Source organism: Ahaetulla prasina, chromosome 4 (genome assembly GCF_028640845.1).
Source record: "Ahaetulla prasina isolate Xishuangbanna chromosome 4, ASM2864084v1, whole genome shotgun sequence".
NCBI classification, from domain to species: Eukaryota; Metazoa; Chordata; class Lepidosauria; order Squamata; family Colubridae; genus Ahaetulla; species Ahaetulla prasina.
In genome coordinates this window covers 12,349,256-12,368,670 of record NC_080542.1, presented here as the reverse complement: position 1 = coordinate 12,368,670, position 19,415 = coordinate 12,349,256, and the positions used below count along the sequence as shown (strand labels likewise).

Genomic DNA, 19,415 nt, shown 5'->3' with positions numbered 1-19,415 from the left:
TGGAGGAATGGGCCAACATACCAGCAACAGTGTGTGAAAACCTTGTGAAGACGTACAGAAAACGTTTGACCTCTGTAATTGCCAACAAAGGATATATAACAAAGTATTGAGATGAACTTTTGATATTGACCAAATACTTATTTTCCACCATAATTTGCAAATAAATTCGTTACAAATCAGACAATGTGATTTTCTGGATGTGTTTTCTCATGTTGTCTCTCCTAGTTGAGGTATACCTATGATAACAATTACAGGCCCCTCTCATCTTTTTCAGTGGGAGAACTTGCACAACTGGTGGCTGACTAAATACTTTTTTACCCCACTGTACATCCACATGGAGGGAAGTATCAGTGGAGTATCCCAAGGCTCTGTTTTAGGCCCAGTACTCTTCAACATCTTCATCAATGACTTGGACGAGGGGATAGATGGGGAACACATCAGATTCGCAGATGACACCAAGCTGGCAGGAATAGCCAACACTCCAGAAAATAGGCTCAAGAAACAGAAGGATCTTGACAGACTTGAACATTAGGCGCTAACTAACAAAACGAAATTCAACAGTGAAAAAAGTAAGGTGCTATATTTAGGCAAAAAACCCAAAATGCACAGGTACCGTATATCTGGTACCTTGCTCAATAGTAGTAACTGTGAGAGGGATCTTGGAGTCCTAGTGGACAACCATGTAGATATAAGCCAGCAGTGTGCAGCACTGCCAAAAACGCCAACACAGTTCTGGGCTGCATAAACAGAGGGATAGTATCAAGATCATGTGAAGTGTTAATACCACTTTATAATGCCTTGGTAAGGCCACACTTGGAATATTGCATTCAGTTTTGGTCGCCACGATGTAAAAAAGATGCTGAGACTCTAGAAAGAGTGCAGAGAAGAGCAACAAAGATGATTAGGGGACTGGAGACTAAAACATATGAAGAACGGTTGCAGGAACTCGGTATGTCTAGTTTAATGAAAAGAAGGACTAGGGGAGACATGATAGCAGTGTTCCAATATCTCAGGGGTTGCCACAAAGAAGAGGGAGTCAAACTATTCTCCAAAGCACCTGAGGGTAGAAGAAGCAGCAATGGGTGGAAACTAATCAAGGAGAGAAGCAACTTAGAACTAAGGAGAAATTTCCTGACAGTTAGAACAGTCAATGGGTGGAACAGCTTGCCTGCAGAAGTTGTGAATGCTCCAACACTGGAAATTTTTAAGAAAATGTTGGATAACCATCTGTCTGAGATGGTGTAGGGTTTCCTGCCTGGGCAGGGGGTTGGACTAGAAGACCTCCAAGGTCCCTTCCAACTCTGTTATTATGTTATTATTATTATGTAGAGATCTGAATGATTTGTATTAATTGTAGAATTGAAAACAAAATTGAACTTAAGGTAATGGAAGATAGGTTTAATTAAATGTTAAATGATAACTTGAAATTATTTACCTGGAAGGGAAGATAACTGGAAATGATGATATAAACTGTGAAACTTAAATGAAATAAGCTATTTTTACTTGTGGAAAATAAAATTGAAGAAATATATTGTTAAAAAGGTAAAATGATTAATAAGAAACTAAGACATGATAACCTGGTCCGCTTTTAGAAAACAGTGGATATTCAGAAATAAGAGTGAAATATCAAAATGACTGGGTGTAAATTGAAGGGTTTCAATAGACTAAAGAATTGTTGGAAAAATATATATGGAAGAGAGAAAAAGAACGAAATGAAAGAAGATTAAGATTAGGAGATTAGGGCGGATGGTAATACCGATTATTTATTAAACAGACAATCGAAATGAAAAAGGGAAAGTAGAAAAGAAACATCATGGCAGAAATTGAATTACATCCATTAAATTTGGGGGAAATAAGCTGTATGAATTTTGACCTGGTCAATGCTCTATATTCAGAAAAAATGCATTGTACGTTTGTCTTTGAAAGATTAAAAAAAAATTACAAAAATAAAATAAAATAAATAAAGCTCACCTTCCAAAAGAACAATGCCCTTTTTGATGTCCTCATTGTATTTGCTGCGGACCAGGCACCAAGCGTACTCGAACTGTGTTGCTTTGGTGAGGTTGCCTGCGCTTTGCTCAGCGTTGAACTTCTTCTCAAATCTCTGGAGAAGAGAAAGGAGAAAAAAGCCTTTTGTGGATGGTAAGGAAGTCCACCTTCAAACTACAATTGCCATTTAGTCTTCATTGCCCCCAAACCATCTATTCTGCACACACATAGGAAGGTTCCTTATGCTGCTTATTGTTGTGGTCCGCCAGCAGCCTGCGGAGCTAGCAACGGAGTCGGAGAGCGATGAGGCTGGGGAAGGCCCAGATGAGGGCTCTGTGTCAGAGGCTGAGGTGGGGCCAGGGCCATCGGGAAGTGAGGTGCGGACTCCAGAGCCTCCAGAGACTGACAGTAGTGAGGCAGAGGAACAGGAGGAGCCTGTTCCTAATGCACGCATGGGAAGAGCTGCCAGAAGGCAAGAGCAGCTCAAGCAAAGAGGACGACTTGGGAGTAAGGCCAAGAGATGATTGGCCCCTCCCATAAGGCTTAAAACAGACCAGCAACGGTATTTGGGCTTTGCCGGAAAACAACGTTGGTAGTTTTGTCTTCTTGCGTTTATTTTTATATCAGAGTCCTCTGAACGTTTGCCAAGAAATTGAACCAAGGTTGGTGATAGGACTGAGGAATTTGTGTTGGGAGGAATTTTATTTAATTTAGTTGAACTCCGCTGAGAATGAAGTAATTCTCAGCTGTTCGAATAAAGTTTGTTGGTTTTTTTCACTGACTGAGTTTCTTACTACCTACTTGGGTCTGGGTCACAACACTTATATAATAATTTGTCCATTGTCCTTATCCTCTCCTTGCTCCTTGCTTTGTACGGGAGGCTTCTACAACACAATCCCGTCTAGCTGTGATTTGTAAGTCATCATCTTCTTTTAACGACCCAGTTTACTGGCCGGATGCCCTTCCTGTCACCAATGTGGAGTTTTGTTCAGTATGCATCCTATATAACACAATATTCTTAGCATGATCTTGTTAATCTTCTTCATCGTTTAATGACCCCCTAATCCCTTGCAGGGTGGAGTCTGGGTAGCTGAATGGAGCCGAATGTTTACTAGCCGGATGCCTTTCCTGTCGCCAATGCGGAGTTTTGTTTAGCAGATGTATTCTCATTGTGCCCAGAGAGAGAGAAATAACTGCCCCCACATAGGATAGAACTCACAGCCTCCTGATTGTGAGGCAAGAGCTCCACGTCTAGGCCACCGCTTCAGCCTAGTTGTGATTTGTAAGTAAACCTATCACATTCAACGCTAGAAAAAGAACTTCTGGAAAAACCATCCTGCAAAAGTGTGCATTACTCAAACCTTGCTAAGTAGACCACAACGGTTCATTTAGTGACCATTTTCAAGTTAAAAGTGCTGAACGCCCATATAGGACTAACTTCTGTTCCATTTCTGTTTACCAGCTGGATGAGAATTAAATCCTGACTAGGTGGCTCAGTGGTTAAGACACTGAGCTTGTCGATCAGAAAGGTCGGCAGTTTGGTGGTTCGAATCCCTAAGTACAGGTCTCCTGGGTGAGCAGGAAGTTGGACTAGATGACCTCCAAGGTCCCTTCCAACTCTGTTACTGTTACTGAGTAACTTTCCAGGACAAGTCATTTACCAAAATGAAGGGTAATAAACAGTGGTGGGATTCAGCCGGTTTGCACCTATTCAGGAGAACTGGTTGTTGGAAGAAATCTTATTTTGTTTTTTTTTCTACTTTACACGGCTAATCCTGTAAGGAAGGCAGGAAGGAAACATTCTGGTGGTGTTTCTAGCCTAATCTTTATTGCCCTGCTTACAGAAACTGCCTCTCTGGTTAACCCTTATTACATTGTTACAGCTAAGGCGAAGCGCTCATCGACGTGAGTGACGTTGAGTTGGCCACGCCCACATGGTCACATGACCACTGAGCCATGCTTACCCGCCTGGTCATTAGGGCAGAGAACCGGTTGTTAAATTATTTGAATCCCACCACTGGCAATAAATCTATTGGGAAAAAAATCAGCCTTATTTTTTCTATTGTACAACAGGTAGTCCTCAACTTACAACAGTTCGTTTAGTGACCGTTCAAAGTTAAAACGGCATGGAAAAAAAGTGACTTAGGACCGTTTTTCACACTTACAATGCTGTGGCCGCATCCCCATGGTCACGTGATCAAAATTCAAGACGCTTGTCACGTGACTCATATTTATAACGGTTGGGAGTGTCCTACGGTCACGTGACAAGACCTTTTGAGGCCTTCGGACAAGCAAAGTCAACGGAGAAGCCAGATTCACTTAAATGACCAGGGGACTAACTTAAACAACGGCAGGGATTCACTTCACAACTGTGGCAAGAAAGGTCGTAAAACGGGCCCAAACTCACTTCAGAAATGTTTCGCTCAGCGACAGAAACGTTCGGCTGAGTTGTGGTTGCGACTCAAGGACTACCTGTGAAAAATTCAAAAGTGGCCCTTCGTCCCTTGAAGTTTGCCATGTTTTTCATTCACTCGGTGGCTCAGGGGCTAGGACGTTGAGCTTATCGATCGAAAGGTCAGCAGCTCAGCGGTTCGAATCCCTAGTGCTGCCGTGTAACGGAGTGAGCTCCCGTTACTTGTCCCAGCTTCTGCCAACCGAGCAGTTTCCAAAGCATGTAAAAAAATGCAAGTACCAAAATAGGGACCACCTTTGATGGGAAGGTAACAGCGTTCTGTGCACCTTCGGCGTTGAGTCATGCAGGCCACATAACCACGGAGACGTCTTCGGACAGTACTGGCTCTTCGGCTTTGAAACGGAGATGAGCACTGCCCCCTAGAGTCGGCAACGACTAGCACGTATGTGCAAGGGGAACCTTTACCTTTTTATATCAGTGAGGGCTAACCTTTTCCAGACCAAGTGCCCAAAGCGTGCACGAATGCGCGCATACGCGCCCAAGTCCCCAAAATGCAATGTGTGTGCCCCCTGCACAACCCCGTGCATGCGCGTGCCCCCCACACGCTCCGCCACGTATATGCACATGTGGGACACCCTCATGCCCCCCTCTGTACATGTACAACCCACCCCGTGCATGCGCACGTGGCACCCCACACGCCCCGCTCTTCCTGCGCATGCGCAGCAAAGAACCCACAGCCAGCTGGCTGGCGAGAGACATGCCCGCATATGCGGCAGAACTGAACTGGTGCGACGGCTCATGTGCCCACAGAGAGGGCGCTGCTTGCATCTGTGGCATGCTTGCCATAGGTTTGGCATCACAACTCTATATGAAGCCTATGCAGAATAATCATGGAGTCTTTGCGCCCTCTACTGGGGAAGAAAAAAGCTGCAATTTCCTCATTTTTCGATTTTGAGATCAGAACGCCTCCCCCAAACAATAAATGTGATAGAGAAAATGAAGGGGGAAAAAATAATGGGGAAAAAAAATACAAGTGGTCCCTCTCTGTGTAAGAAAGGGCAATTCTTCACAGCAAGCCAATAGCTTTGGAGATGCTTCCAGCTAATCACAATTTCTCACCTCCCCCCGTTTTAGCATGCTATGCAATTCTCATTGCTGGGCAGTTTTGCAGTCCTCACCGGTGGTTCAGAGCCCAGGAACCCCAAGATAATGCAGGCAGTCTTCGACGTACGACCACGATTGAGCCCGAAAATTCCCGTTGCAAAGTGGAGACGGCGTGAATTTTGCTCCACTTTTCTTGCCCTTGTTGTTAAGTGAATCAGTGCAGAACAGAGGTGGCATTCAGCCGGTTCGTATCGGTTCGGGAGAACTGGTAGCGGAAATCGCAGGTGGGCCCTCCCCTGTGCCCCAGCTCTACACTGTCCTATTTAGGCACGGTTTTGAGGCCGGGTGGACGGCGTATGTGCGAGCAAAGTGCATGCGCGGAAGACCGAGCGTGCGCACACGCAGCGAACCACTAGCAACAAAATGTTGCAGAAGCTAAGTTAGTAAACACGATTGTTAAGTGAACCTGGCTCCCCCATTGATTTTGCTTCTCACAAGGTCGCAAAAGGGGATGAACGACCCGCCGGACACAGCAACCATCATATATCTGAGTCAATTGCAAAGCAGCTGAATTTTGATCATGTAGCCATGGGGATGGTGCAAGGATCATAAGTGAAAAAAAATCTATCTAAAGATAATTTTCTGTGTAATATACATTAATAATTTAGTTTATTCAGGCATGAAATGGAGCTCAGTTATGTAGCATGAGGCTGTATATTCTACAACAGGGGTCTCCAACCTTGGCAACTTTAAGCCTGGCGGACTTCAACTCCCAGAACTCCCCCCAGCCAGCAAAGCTCCAAGAGCCTGGAGGCTCAGCGGGCTGAGATGATCAGCCAGTTCCAGGCCATGATGCAGTCCCACTGGAACAAGGCCCTCCGGATCTTTGCCACCAGCAGCACTTCCCTCCAGCCTTTGCCCAAAGCCCTGCGCCAGGAGGCTGAAGCAGATCCCAAGTCAGAATTTCTGACCCCCTCTGACCCGCACAAAAAGACCCCGAAGGGAGAGACTCTGTGCTATAACACAAACATTCATTGCACGTATTCATCCCAGGGGCCGTAGTTTGAGGACCCCTGATTTAGTGCAATATAAAAAATGCAAATAATTTTTCTGCGGACCACCAAAATTTTCTCACGGATCACCAGTGGTCCATGGACCACCAGTGGGTGACCGCTGATTTAAATCAAATCCACCTTGGTTATAAGCAGTGGTGGGATTCAGCGGGTTCTGTCCGGTTCGGGTGAACCGGTAGCGTCCACCCACCTACCCGCCTGGAAATAATGCCGTCTTATTTAGCCACGTTTTGGAAGCCGTGCGGATACGCGGAAGGCACGTGCGTGCGAGGAAAGAGCATGCACGCAAGGACAAGCATGTGCGCAAGGACAAGCATGCGCGGAAGGTGCGAGCCGGTAGGGAAGTTAAGTGAATCCCACTTCTGGTCGTAAGTCCATTTTTTCGGCTCTGTTGCACCTTCACAACGGTCACTAAGCGAATGGTTGTAAGCCAAGGACTTCCTGTAGACCTTATGCACGGTCACTCACGCTCTGATCACTTCTCGTTTGGATTATTGCAACGCTCTCTACATGGGGCTGCCCTTGAAGTGCACCCGGAGTCTGCAGCTAGTCCAGAATGCAGCTGCGCGAATAGTAACGGGAGCCACTCGTTGCTCCCATGTAATACCACTGCTATGCAGTCTGCACTGGCTTCCTGTGGTCTTTCGGGTGCGCTTTAAGATTTTGGTTACCACCTTTAAAGCGCTCCATGGCTTAGGACCCGGGTACTTACGGGACCGCCTGCTGTTACCTCATGCCTCCCACCAACCCGTACGCTCACACAGAGAGGGTCTCTCAGGGTGCCATCCACCAAACAATGTCGGCTGGCGGCCCCCAGGGGCAGGGCCTTCTCTGTTGGAGCTTCTACGCTCTGGAACGAACTTCCCCCTGGCCTACGCCAAGTGCCTGACCTTCGGACCTTTCGCCATGAGCTAAAAACACACTTATTTATTCAAGCAGGACTGGCTTAGCAGTTTTATCAAATTTTAATTGGGTTTTTATTATTTTAGGGTTTTAAATTTTTAATGTCGGCCACTTTTGTAATATGCTCTGTTTTAAATTTTTTTTGTTTTAATTGTATATATGTTGGGTTTTTTATCCTTTGGCTGTACACCGCCCTGAGTCTTTCAGGAGAAGGGCGGTATAAAAATCTAATAAAATAAATAAATAAATAAATAAAGACGAAGGAAACCATTCCTTGTGGTAAGGGAGGGCTGGGAATTCATTCTCTTTCTAAAATGATGGCTGGGCCGCAAAATATTTTCAATTAACACAGAACGGCATGTATCCATGTTTGAAAATCCGGTAACTCAACGATTCCCTGAACGGCCAGCAAGGACCCAACATTTCCAGCGGGGAAAAAAAATGATCCAATGGACTCTCTTATGAAGGATTATTTGAGAACTGCAGAGACAAAGGCACACCCAGGCACCACAGTGTGTGTGTGTGTGTGTGTGTGTGTGTGTGTGTGTGTGTGTGTGTGCGTGTGTGTGTGTGTGCGAGAAAGAGGGAGACTCTGCTGCCAGGCACAAAACAATGGGGTTTTTTGTTTGTCTGTCTGAGGCGGTCAGGCTCACAAAAGCATGTTCAAGCGGACGATAGCTGCCGCCATAAAGAAGAATCGGACGGATTTTTTTCACCCCAATCTTCATGGTCTTTTTGACCTCAACTGTGGGAAGAAATAAGTTTCTTTCAATCAAGGTCTCAGAAGACAATAACTTGGTCCTTAACACAAATAAGACCAAGGAGCTTATAGTGGACTACAGAAGGAATAGATCAGACAGACTGCCCTTTGCTTATCAATGGAGACCGAGTGGAGCAAGTGGCCAGTTTTAAGTTTTTGGCTGTTATCCTAAAAAGAGGACCTGACCTGGGGCGCTCAAATTGCAGCACTGGTCCAAAGGGACCAGAAAGAGATTATATGATCTGAGACTTCTCAGGAAACAACAACTGAATGAAAAACTGCTGGTGACCTTCTATCGCTGCACCAGAGAGAGTATTTTAACTTACTGCACCTATGTATGGTTTGCCGATAGGACTGTGCTCCAGAGGGTCAATGTCATTGCCCAGAGGATCATCGGTTGCCCTCTCCCCTCTTTGGAAGAGTTTTATAGCTCCCACTGCCTTAAGAAAGTTCAAAACATTCTTAAAGATCCATCTCATCCTGGGCACCCTTTTTTTTTTTTTTGAACTATTACCATCAGGCAGACGGTACAGGACAATAAAAACAAGGACAAATAGGCTGAAAAACAGCTTCTATCCCAGGGTAATAACTGTACTGAATTCTATGGTATAATGCAATACCAGGTTTTCAATTATATAGAACCGTGATGGCGAACCTATGGCACGCCAGCTGTCGCCTCAGCCCAGCTTCAACGCACATGCACACGCGCCTCCCGCTGGCCAGTTGGTCTTTGGGTCTCTGCCGCACATGCGTAGGTGGCGGGGTGCATGTGAGGGCAATGCATGCACAGGGGTGGGGTGCATTTGCTGGGGCGCTCCCATTGCACGTGCTCCCCCTACGCCCCGTTTTGAGCCTAAAAGGCCTCCTGCAGCAACCTGGAAATCAAAACGGGGCACGGGGTTACGTGCATGCATGCACGGGGGAGGGGGCTCGCATTGCATTTTGGGGTTCAGGCACACACATGTGCATTTGCGGGTGCACATGTGCACTTTGGACACTTGGCACCAAAACAGTTAACCATCATTGATATAGAACGTAAAGGATGCAGGTTTGTGTTTTTATTTTTATAGTTATAATGTACACTGAAGACGGCATTTAATTTCGTTGCACCATGGGCAATGTCAATAAAGTAAACTAAACTAAACTAAGGTAAAGGTTCCTCTCGCACATATGTGCTAGTCGTTCCCCGACTCTAGGGGGTGGTGCTCATCTCCGCTTCAAAGCCGAAGAGCCAGCGCTGTCCGAAGACGTCTCCGTGGTCATGTGGCCGGCATGACTCAATGCCAAAGGCGCACGGAAAGCTGTTACCTTCCCACCAAAGGTGATCCCTATTTTTCTACTTGCATTTTTTACCTGCTTTCGGACTGATAGGTTGGCAAAAGCTGGGACAAGTCATGGGAGCTCACCCCGTTACACAGCACTAGGGATTCGAACCGCTGAGCTGCCAACCTTCTGATCGACAAGCTCAGCGTCTTACCCGCTAAGTCACCTTGTGGATTAAACTAAGAGAGTTTTAAAAAGCCCTCAGGCAGAGCTCGGCCTGGGTTGAGGAGAACACGGTGATCTTTCGTGAAGAGATCACCGAGATGGCCGAAGACCAGGCGTGACGTCTCCTCGGCCTGCTTGAAAAACCCGTGTTGGCTAAAAATACCCACTCCAAATGTCCTTTGCCCTAAAGATATCCCTTTCGTTCATGGGTTGTTGTTTTTTTAATGGAAATGGGAACCTGTTTAAACAATATTGTCATTGCCAACACCGTCACTTCAAGATCTGGAAACGCTAAGGGAAGCCAAAATAAACCTTTCACTGTACACTGCCTCTTGGATAGAAAACGGCCCTTGGGGATTCCTATCGAAAAATTGGCAATCGGATTCCTCTGGGACTACACAGTGTTGTATTTGGAGTCCAAAAGCAACAATGGTGGACCTAGCTCTTCTCATAAAAAGGCCATTCTCTTTTAAAAGGAATTTAAAAGGAATTCAGCTCTTAGCGCATGGACATCTCTGTGGTTTTCTTGATTTTTCCATGGCTTCGTCTTCGGTTGTTTTTGCAACTTCCCCGTCCAGACCTACCCAAAGACCGAGTTAAATCTTGCACAGCTATTTAAGCAGCCTATTTATTTTATTTTATTTTATTTTATTAAATTTTTATACCGCCCTTCTCCCGAAGGACTCAGGGCGGTGTACAGCCAAAGTAAGAACAAAGATATATACAGTTTAAAACAACAATTAAAAAGAGCAAATTTTAAAGGCCGATTATTAAAATTTAAATTAAAAAGTTAAAAAATATTAAAAGCCTACAGTTGAGTTAGGGAATATACAGTAGTGGCCAAAATTGTGGAAGACCCTTTTTTGGGAAAAGTGTATTTTTGAGGTTTGATGGCTAATAACACCACTTTTTTTTTGGTTTTCCGGCCACCGGAGGGCCTCCAGGGAAATGGGGAAGGCCATTTTCCACCCTCCCAGACTCAAAGAGAGGCTCTGGAGACAGGTAAGAGAGAAAAACGAGCCTACCGGACCATCGCGTGTCGGAGTGGGGGAGGAAGAGTCGCGTGCGCATGCGCAGGGGTGGGGCCCCCCAACGCCCCCCCAACCTCCTGGCACGCGATGGCAAAAAGATTAGCCATCACTGGTATATACTAAGCTACAGTTATGCTGATACTGTAAATAAATCAAAAAGTTCATCAAAATAATTGGCTGCCCTCTAGTGGAATTTTGTAAGAAGTTTTAACATTCAGGGTTTTAACATTTAGCATTCGGGATGGGGGGAGGGGGGTTTGAGTCTCGGTATCTTTCTTTTCTGCTTAAAATTTTGAAATTAAAAAAAAATCCAAATTCTCACTGTCGTTCTGATCAAACTCAACAGGTAAAGCTCTTTGCATTGTGAATGATCGGCCTGCTCTGTAGCAGCAGCTACCCATGAACAAGCATAAAGTTAATATTAGGCTATAAACATGGCTGAATACGAGATAATTTAAAGTTATGATAGGCTTTGAAAACCCCGTCATGGCACATCATGGGAAAGGCGGGGCTAGATGAATCAAAAGTTGGAATTAAGATTGCCGGGAGAAATATCAACAACCTCAGATATGCAGATGATACCACTCTAATGGCAGAAAGCGAAGAGGAACTAAAGAGCCTCTTGACGCAGGTGAAGAAGGACAGTGCAAAAGTTGGTTTGAAACTCAACATTAAAAAAAACTAAGATCATGGCATCCAGCCTTCTCAATTCCTGGCAAATAGATGGAGAGGAAATGGAGGCAGTGACAGATTTTATTTTCCTGGGATCCAAGATCACCTCAGATGGGGACTGCAGACAAGAAATTAAAAGACGCTTGCTCCTGATGGGGAAAGCTATGGCAAATCTAGACAGCGTACTAAAAAGCAGAGACATCACCCTGCCAACAAAAGTGCGTCTAGTCAAGGCCATGGTTTTCCCAGTTGCAATGTATGGCTGTGAAAGTTGGACCATAAGAAAGGCTGAGCGCCAAAGAATTGAGGCCTTTGAACTCTGGTGCTGGAGAAGACTCCTGCGAGTCCCTTGGACTGCAAGGGGATTCAACCAGTCAGTTCTAGAGGAGATCAATCCTGACTGCTCTTTAGAAGGCCAGATCCTGAAGATGAAACTGAAATATTTTGGCCACCTAATGAGAAGGAAGGACTCACTGGAGAAGAGCCTAATGCTGGGAAAGATTGAGGGCAAAAGAAGAAAGGGACGACAGAGAATGAGGTGGCTGGATGGAGTCACTGAAGCAGTCGGCGTGAGCTTAAATGGACTCCAGAGGATGGTAGAGGACAGGAAGGCGTGGAGGAACGTTGTCCATGGGGTCGTGATGGGTCGGACACGACTTCGCAACCAACAACAACAAGGCTTTGAAAAACAAAGCAGTTGAAGAATGATACTTAGGAAAATAAATCTCCCAGTTCATCTTGTAATCAAGGTTAATTTATTTGTATCCATTAAAGAACAAAGGGGGGAGGAACCCCAAACCCACCGATCCTACACTTTTTCTTTCAATAACTTAGATTCAGAGGATTAAGGAACACCCCAAACCGCACAGGAAGAAATTCAGATGACTTTCGAATGTCTTCTGAGCACTATTAAATGACATTGCTTTTAACCCCTAATAGTGACACATCAGGGACGCGGTGGCTTAGTGGGTAAGACGCTGAGCTTGTCTATCGAAAGGTCGGCAGTTCAGCGGTTCGAATCCCTAGTGCCGTATAACAGGGTGAGCTCCCGTTACTTATCCCAGCTTCTGCCAACCTAGCAGTTCGAAATTGTAAAAATGCAAGTAGAAAAAATAGGGACCACCTTTGGTGGGAAGGTAACAGCGTTCCGTGCGCCTTTGACGTTGACTCATGCCGGCCACATGACCACCGAGACGTCTTGGGATAGTGCTGGCTCTTCGGCTTTGAAACGGAGATGAGAACTGCCCCCTAGAGTCAGGAATGACTAGCACGTATGTGCGAGGGGAACCTTTACCTTTTCCTAGTGACACATGTAACACATAAGTGACAGAATGTATCTGCCCTCAGTGTGGAAGGGATTGTCACTCTCGAATTGGCCTTTTTAGTCAACACTAGGGGCTGTTTTAGGACCTCTTTCCAGAGCACGATACCACATAGTCTTTTGAGACTGAAGGATACCAATGTAAAAATATTTTTATTTTTATTTGGTTGCCAGTGAAGTAATAAGAGACCTATGGCTCTTCTATTTATTTTGCACGGCTCAATTTGTGTTTGCAGTGCACAATGCAATAATGGCAGAGGTCTCGAAACTCCGGGCTGCAGCCCCCTTATCAGTCCATGGCCTTTTTGGAAGTGGGCCGCACAACTGGCGGGCTGTTGTGTCCGCACCACCCGAGCCGGGCCCCCTGCCAGAAAGTGACTCAGAAAGTGAGGGGGAAGGGCCATCAGGACTTACCTCGGGAGCACCAGCTTCCCTGGCTCAGTTCCAGGAGCCAGAGGCAAGCCAGGTGGAGGAGATAACGAGGCCTCCGTCCCCTGACTTTTTCTCCCCTCCCAGGCCACGCCTCCAGACCCCGCTGATGGCAATCAGGCCTGGCTGAACCCTAGGTTTCATAGGCAGGAGAGGCGGGAACAACAGAAGCAGGGGTGGGGCAGGCCTAGGAAGTGCTGAGTCATGGAGCCACAGCCCACAGGATATAAAAGCAGCAGGGCTGCTATACCACTTCGTGGCAAGCAAATCAACTGCTTAATTAGAGCTGAAGTACTGTTTGTTCCTGATTGACTCATCAGCATCAAGAGAGATAACAGAGACACTTGGCATACACTCGCTAGTTTGCTGCCAGAGCTGATAGTTGCCGGCTAATTAAGTCATCGCTCGGACTGAGGCGAGGGGGACAGAACACAGGCCAGTGAACATGCACGTGTAGTGAGTAGAGGGCCGGCACATATGCACACATGCACACAGCTCAACATGTGTAAGTTGAGAGGTGTGTGTGTGCTAGTCGGCCCGCCGCAGTCGCAGCCCAGTTCCGTTCTTCCCCTCGCCCAACTGGGCCACCAAGCCACAAAGTTTGGGGACCACTGCAACAAGAAACATATTCTAAGTCAGTGATGGCTAACCTTTTTGCCATTGCATGCCAGGAGGTGGGGGGGCAGGGGGAGGGGTCGCGCGTGCATGGTGACACCCATAATTCTATGCGCCCCACCCCCATTTATGCAAGCCCCCCTCCCCCACTGCTCCTGACACGCGATGGCCCCGTAGGCTCTTGGCAAAATTCTTGGCAAAAATTCAGAAGACACTGATATGAAACAAATGCAACAAGACAAAACTATCAACGTTGTTTTCCGGCAAAGAGCCCAAACGCTGTTACTGGTCTTTTAAGCCTTACGGGAGGGGCCAATCATCTCTTGGCCCTACTCCTGAGTCGTCCTCTCTGCTTGAGCTGCTCTTGCCTTCAAGCAGCTCTTCACATGCGTGCATTAGGAACAGGCTCCTCCTGTTCCTCTGCCTCACGACTGTCCACTTCTGGAGGCTCTGGAGTCCACACCTCACTTCCCAATGGCCCTGGCCCCACCTCTGTCTCCGACACAGTGCCCCCATCCGGGCCTTCCCCAGCCTCCAGGACTGACCCATGTTCTTCCTCAGCCTCATCGCTGACTCCGTTGCCAGCTCCGCACGCTGCTGGCGGACCACAACACTCACTTATCCCACCCGTACAGCAAATTAGGATTCTTGCACAGCAAACAAAAATGGTACCCAGTGGAAGCTATAGTCCTCGAGTTACGGCCACAATTGATCCCAACATTTCTGTTGCTAAGCGAGACAATTAAGTGAATTTTGCCCCGTTTTATGACCTTTCTTTTATGACCTTTCTCATTTACTTTGCTCGTCAGGAGGTTGCAAAACGTGGGCACATGGACACCTCAGGACACCGCAACCGTCAGAAATACGAGTCAGTTGCCACGCATCTGAATTTTGATCATGTGACCAACAGGGATACTGCAATGGTTGTTTAAGTGTGGGGGGGAAAACGGCCACGTCACTTTTTGCTGTGCCGGCGTAACTTTTAACAGGTCACTAAGTGAACTGTTGTAAGACGAGAAAGGGAAGGAACATGAAAAAAAAACCAGAGAAGAAAAAGAAGAAGAAAAAAGAGTTATATGGAAAGGAATAAAGGACTAAGCACATTTGAAAGCCTTATAAAGGTTAAGCAGAGACATACATAACCATAATGAAGAGGCCCATGAGGACATCTCAGTGGTAAAATCCAAATTTCTTTACTACCGGTTCTGTGGGCGTGGTTTGGTAGGCACGGTGTGGCTTGGTGGGCGTGGCAGGGAAAGGATACTGCAAAATCCCCATTCCCTCCCCACTCCAGGCGGAAGGATACTGCAAGATCCCCATTCCCATCCCACTCCAGGGGAAGGATACTGCAAAATCTCCCTTCCCACCCAACTTCAGGGAAAGGATACTGCAACATCCCCATTCCCATCCCATGGGAAGGATACTGCAAAATCTCCCTTCCCACCCCACTCCAGGGGAAGGATACTGCAAAATCTCCATTCCCACCCAACTCCAGGGAAAGGATACTGCAAGATCTCCATTCCCTCCCCACTCTGGGGAAAGGATACTGCAAGATCCCCATTCCCATCCCACTCCAGGGGAAGGATACTGCAAAATCCCCATTCCCTCCCCACTCCAGGCGGAAAGATATTGCAAAATCTCCATTCCCACCCCACTTTGGGGCCAGCCAGAGGCGGTATTTGCCTGAACTACTCAAAATTCCCGCTACCGGTTCTCCAGAACCCTATCAGAACCTGCTGGGTTTCACTCCCCCTGGGGACATCTAGTCGAGCCTAACGGCCAACCGAGCAAGGATAGCCCTGCTGGGGCTTTTGAAAATACACCTGTTTTAACATTTATATTTTACTGCGCTTTACTAATCTAGGAGAAATGCTAACAGATTATTGCCGGGTCTCCTGCGTGAGCAGCGGGTTGGACTAGATGACCTCCGAGGTCCCTTTTAAATAAACAGCCCTGCTGGACCCCAAGCCCAGAATTTCCCCCTGGAGGGAGTGGCTGGAAGGGGGACACCCAACCTTCCACCCCCCTCGTTTTCCATCTTAGCAACCAAAGGTAGACTGCTCCTGAACTCGGAGACCTCCCTGGTTCAGGACCAGGCAGCTGTCACTCACTTTTAGATCCTCCGACGCCACCACTTCGCTCAGGACCGACTCCATCACGCCCAAACACGGAAGCGGCCGCAGGACGGAAGCGGAAACTCTGCCTTGCCTTTTTTTTTTTAACCTCGTCTCTCCCTCGTCTCTATGGTCAGACTTTCGCACCACCTATTTCGAGCCTCCAGGATTTTTCAGCCCCGCGGTGCCTAAGTCTATGAGGCCATCTTCCGGTGGGAAAAGCCGGAAGTCGGTCGAGAGGCGGCTTTTTTTTTTTTTTGCTTGCTATGGCAACGCCAAGAGCGAACCGCCTAAAATGGCTAGCCCGCCTCCCTCCCTGCGCTGGAGGACTTCAGTTCCCGTCAGCCTCTGCGTCTTGGATAGTTTCTATTGTGAACTTCGTGAGGGAAATAAAAGCGGTCCAGCCTCTCTGCTTGAGGAGGCTGGCTAGATGGGAGGACCTATTATGGGATGGGGCAGAGAGAGAGGCTGGATTTCCCCAAAGGTTTAAGCCACACATTAGGGAATAAACCATCATAGGTTGAGATTGTGTGATGTACTAAACCAATGGTTCTCAATCTTGGCCACCTCAAGGGGCGTGGACTTCAACTCCCAGAATTCCCCTGTCAGCTGTGCTGGTGCGGGAATTCTGGGAATTGAAGTCCACACTTCTTCAAGTAACCAAGGTGGAGAAATACTGTACTAAGTCATAAATCATGGTTTACAAAGCATGCAGGCTGCGGAATTCTGGGAGTTCAAGTAACCAAGGTGGAGAAACACTGTACTAAGCCATAAATCATGGTTTACAAAGAACACCAGCTGCGGAATTCTGGGAGTTGAAGTCCACGCTTCTTCAAGTGGCCAAGGTCGAGAAACACTATACTAAGCCATAAATCATGATTTACAAAGCATGCAGGCTGCGGAATTCTGGGAGTTCAAGTAACCAAGGTGGAGAAACACTGTACTAAGCCATAAATCATGGTTTACAAAGAACGCCGGCTGCGGAATTCTGGGAGTTGATGTCCACGCTTCTTCAAGCGCCCAAGGTTGAGAAACACTGTACTAAGCCATAAATCATGGTTTACAAAGTATGCCGGCTGCGGAATTCTGGGAGTTGAAGTCCACACTTCTTCAAGTAACCAAGGTGGAGAAACGCTGTACTAAGCCATAAATCATGGTTTACAAAGCATGCCGGCTGTGGAATTCTGGGAGTTGAAATCCACGCTTCTTCAAGTGGCCAAGGTGGAGAAACGCTGTACTAAGCCATAAATCATGGTTTACCGGCTGCAGAATTCTGGGAGTTGAAGTCCACACTTTGAAGTCCACACTTCTTCAAGTAAATAAATAAATAAATAAATAAATAAATAAATAAGTGGCCAAGGTGGAGAAACATTGTACTAAGCCATAAATCATGGTTTACAAAGCACGCCGGCTGCATAATTCTGGGAGTTGAAGTCCACGCTTCTTCAAGTGGCCAAGGTTGAGAAACACTATACTAAGCCATAAATCATGATTTACAAAGCATGCAGGCTGCGGAATTCTGGGAGTTTAAGTAACCAAGGTGGAGAAACACTGTACTAAGCCATAAATCATGGTTTACAAAGCACGCCGGCTGCATAATTCTGGGAGTTGAAGTCCACGCTTCTTCAAGTGGCCAAGGTTGAGAAACACTATACTAAGCCATAAATCATGATTTACAAAGCATGCAGGCTGCGGAATTATGGGAGTTCAAGTAACCAAGGTGGAGAAACACTATACTAAGCCATAAATCATGGTTTACAAAGAACGCCGGCTGCGGAATTCTGGGAGTTGAAGTCCACGCTTCTTCAAGTGGCCAAGGTGGAGAAACACTGTACTAAGCCATAAATCATGATTTACAAAGAACGCCGGCTGCGGAATTCTGGAAGTTGATGTCCACGCTTCTTCAAGCGGCCAAGGTTGAGAAACACTGTACTAAGCCATAAATCATGGTTTACAAAGCATGCCGGCTGTGGAATTCTGGGAGTTGAAGTCCACATTTTTTAAAAGATGCTGAAGTTGATTAATGGAATAACAGAGTTGGAAGGGACCTTGTAGGTCATCTAGTCCAACCCCCAGCAGGAGACACTACACCATTGCTCTACTGAAACAGTATGATTATTTGAGGAGTTGAGAAATGATTTTCCGTCTAGTCTAATAGTATTCAGCAATAGAGAATACAGGTAGCCCTTTACTTAACAACAGTTCGTTTAGTGACCATTCGAAGTTACAATGGCACTGGAAAAAGTGGTTTCTGACTGTTTTTCCTATGACCGTTGCAGCATCTCCGTTCTCATTTGATCAGAATTCAGATGCTTGGCAACATGTCTCATGTTTATGACGGTTGCAGCATCCCAGGGTCATGTGGTCACTTTTTGCGCCCCTCTGACAAGGAACGTCAGCGGAGAAACCAGATTCACTGAACAACTGCAGTTGTTCCCTTAACAACTGTGGCAAGAAAGATCGTAATATGGGACAAAACTCACTTAACAAATGTTTCACTTAGCAACAGAAATTCTGGGCTTAATTGTGGTCATAAGTCGAGGATCTGTAAAACAAATTTAAAAAGTGGCTATTCACCCTCTGAAGTTTGCCTTGCTTTACATACTAAGGATGGCGCTTGCATGTTTCTGTCCCGTCTGCCGCTGAACGAAAGGGCAGAAATCCCATAGAACTCTATAAACTGAATTTAAAAAAATAGTCTGTGAGCAATGAAATTAGCTTGTCTTCAGAATTCTTCCTCTCCGGTTTTGCTTCCTTTCTAGGCAGCATTTGAGATGTGAATAAATAGCTGGCTAAGAAGTTAAAGACCCAAAATACCCCAATTTTTATTTATTTATTTATTTAATTATTTTGTCAACAAGTATAAGGAAACAAGTATCAATATAGACATAGACATCGCTATCGGATCGCTGAACTACCGGCCATGATCGCTACCGGATCGCGCAATCCGGTCAATATCCGGGAGCATTTCACCCCTGCTACCATAGTTACAGATCCCTATTATTCTTTTTTGATTCTGAAAAACATCCCAACTTCATCATTATTTCGTGACATTAGGACTACAAACAACAATAGTGTTGTCCTGTAGATTTCTCACCCTGTATACTAGCAAGGTATATGGCTTAGTGTCAGTGGTGAAATTCAATTTTTTTTACTCCCCGTCCTGTGGGCATGGCGTGGTGGGCGTGGCAGGGAAAGGATACTGCAAAATCCCCACTCCTGGGGGAAGGATATTGCAAAATCTCTATTGCCACCCAACTCCAGGGGAAGGATATTACAAAATCTCCATTCCCACCCGACTCTGGGGCCAGCCAGAGGTAGTATCTGCCAGTTCTCCGAACTACTCAAAATTTCCACTACTGGTTCTCCGGAACCTGTCAGAACTTGCTGAATTTTTCCCCTGCTTAATGTGGTTTGTGATTTAACACAGCATGCAAATACAGCCAATTGTTGTTTAGTCAATAAATCACACTGAAACAAAACCACAGTACGATCCATGAACC

The 19,415-nt window shown here is 46.3% G+C and overlaps 1 protein-coding gene across 1 annotated transcript in view; it reads right to left on the bottom strand.

Annotated features, from left to right (window-relative positions):
- FIS1 (fission, mitochondrial 1) overlaps positions 1-16,050 on the bottom strand; it is a 39,363-nt gene extending 23,313 nt beyond the window's left edge. The window contains exons 1-2 of the mRNA XM_058182114.1: positions 15,910-16,050; positions 1,972-2,104 (exon numbers count right to left, since the gene is read on the bottom strand). Coding sequence (XP_058038097.1) covers positions 1,972-2,104; positions 15,910-15,954 — 178 coding nt within the window. The 5' untranslated portion in view covers positions 15,955-16,050. The remainder of the gene's footprint in view (positions 1-1,971; positions 2,105-15,909) is intronic.
- Between the last annotated feature and the right edge of the window lie 3,365 nt (positions 16,051-19,415).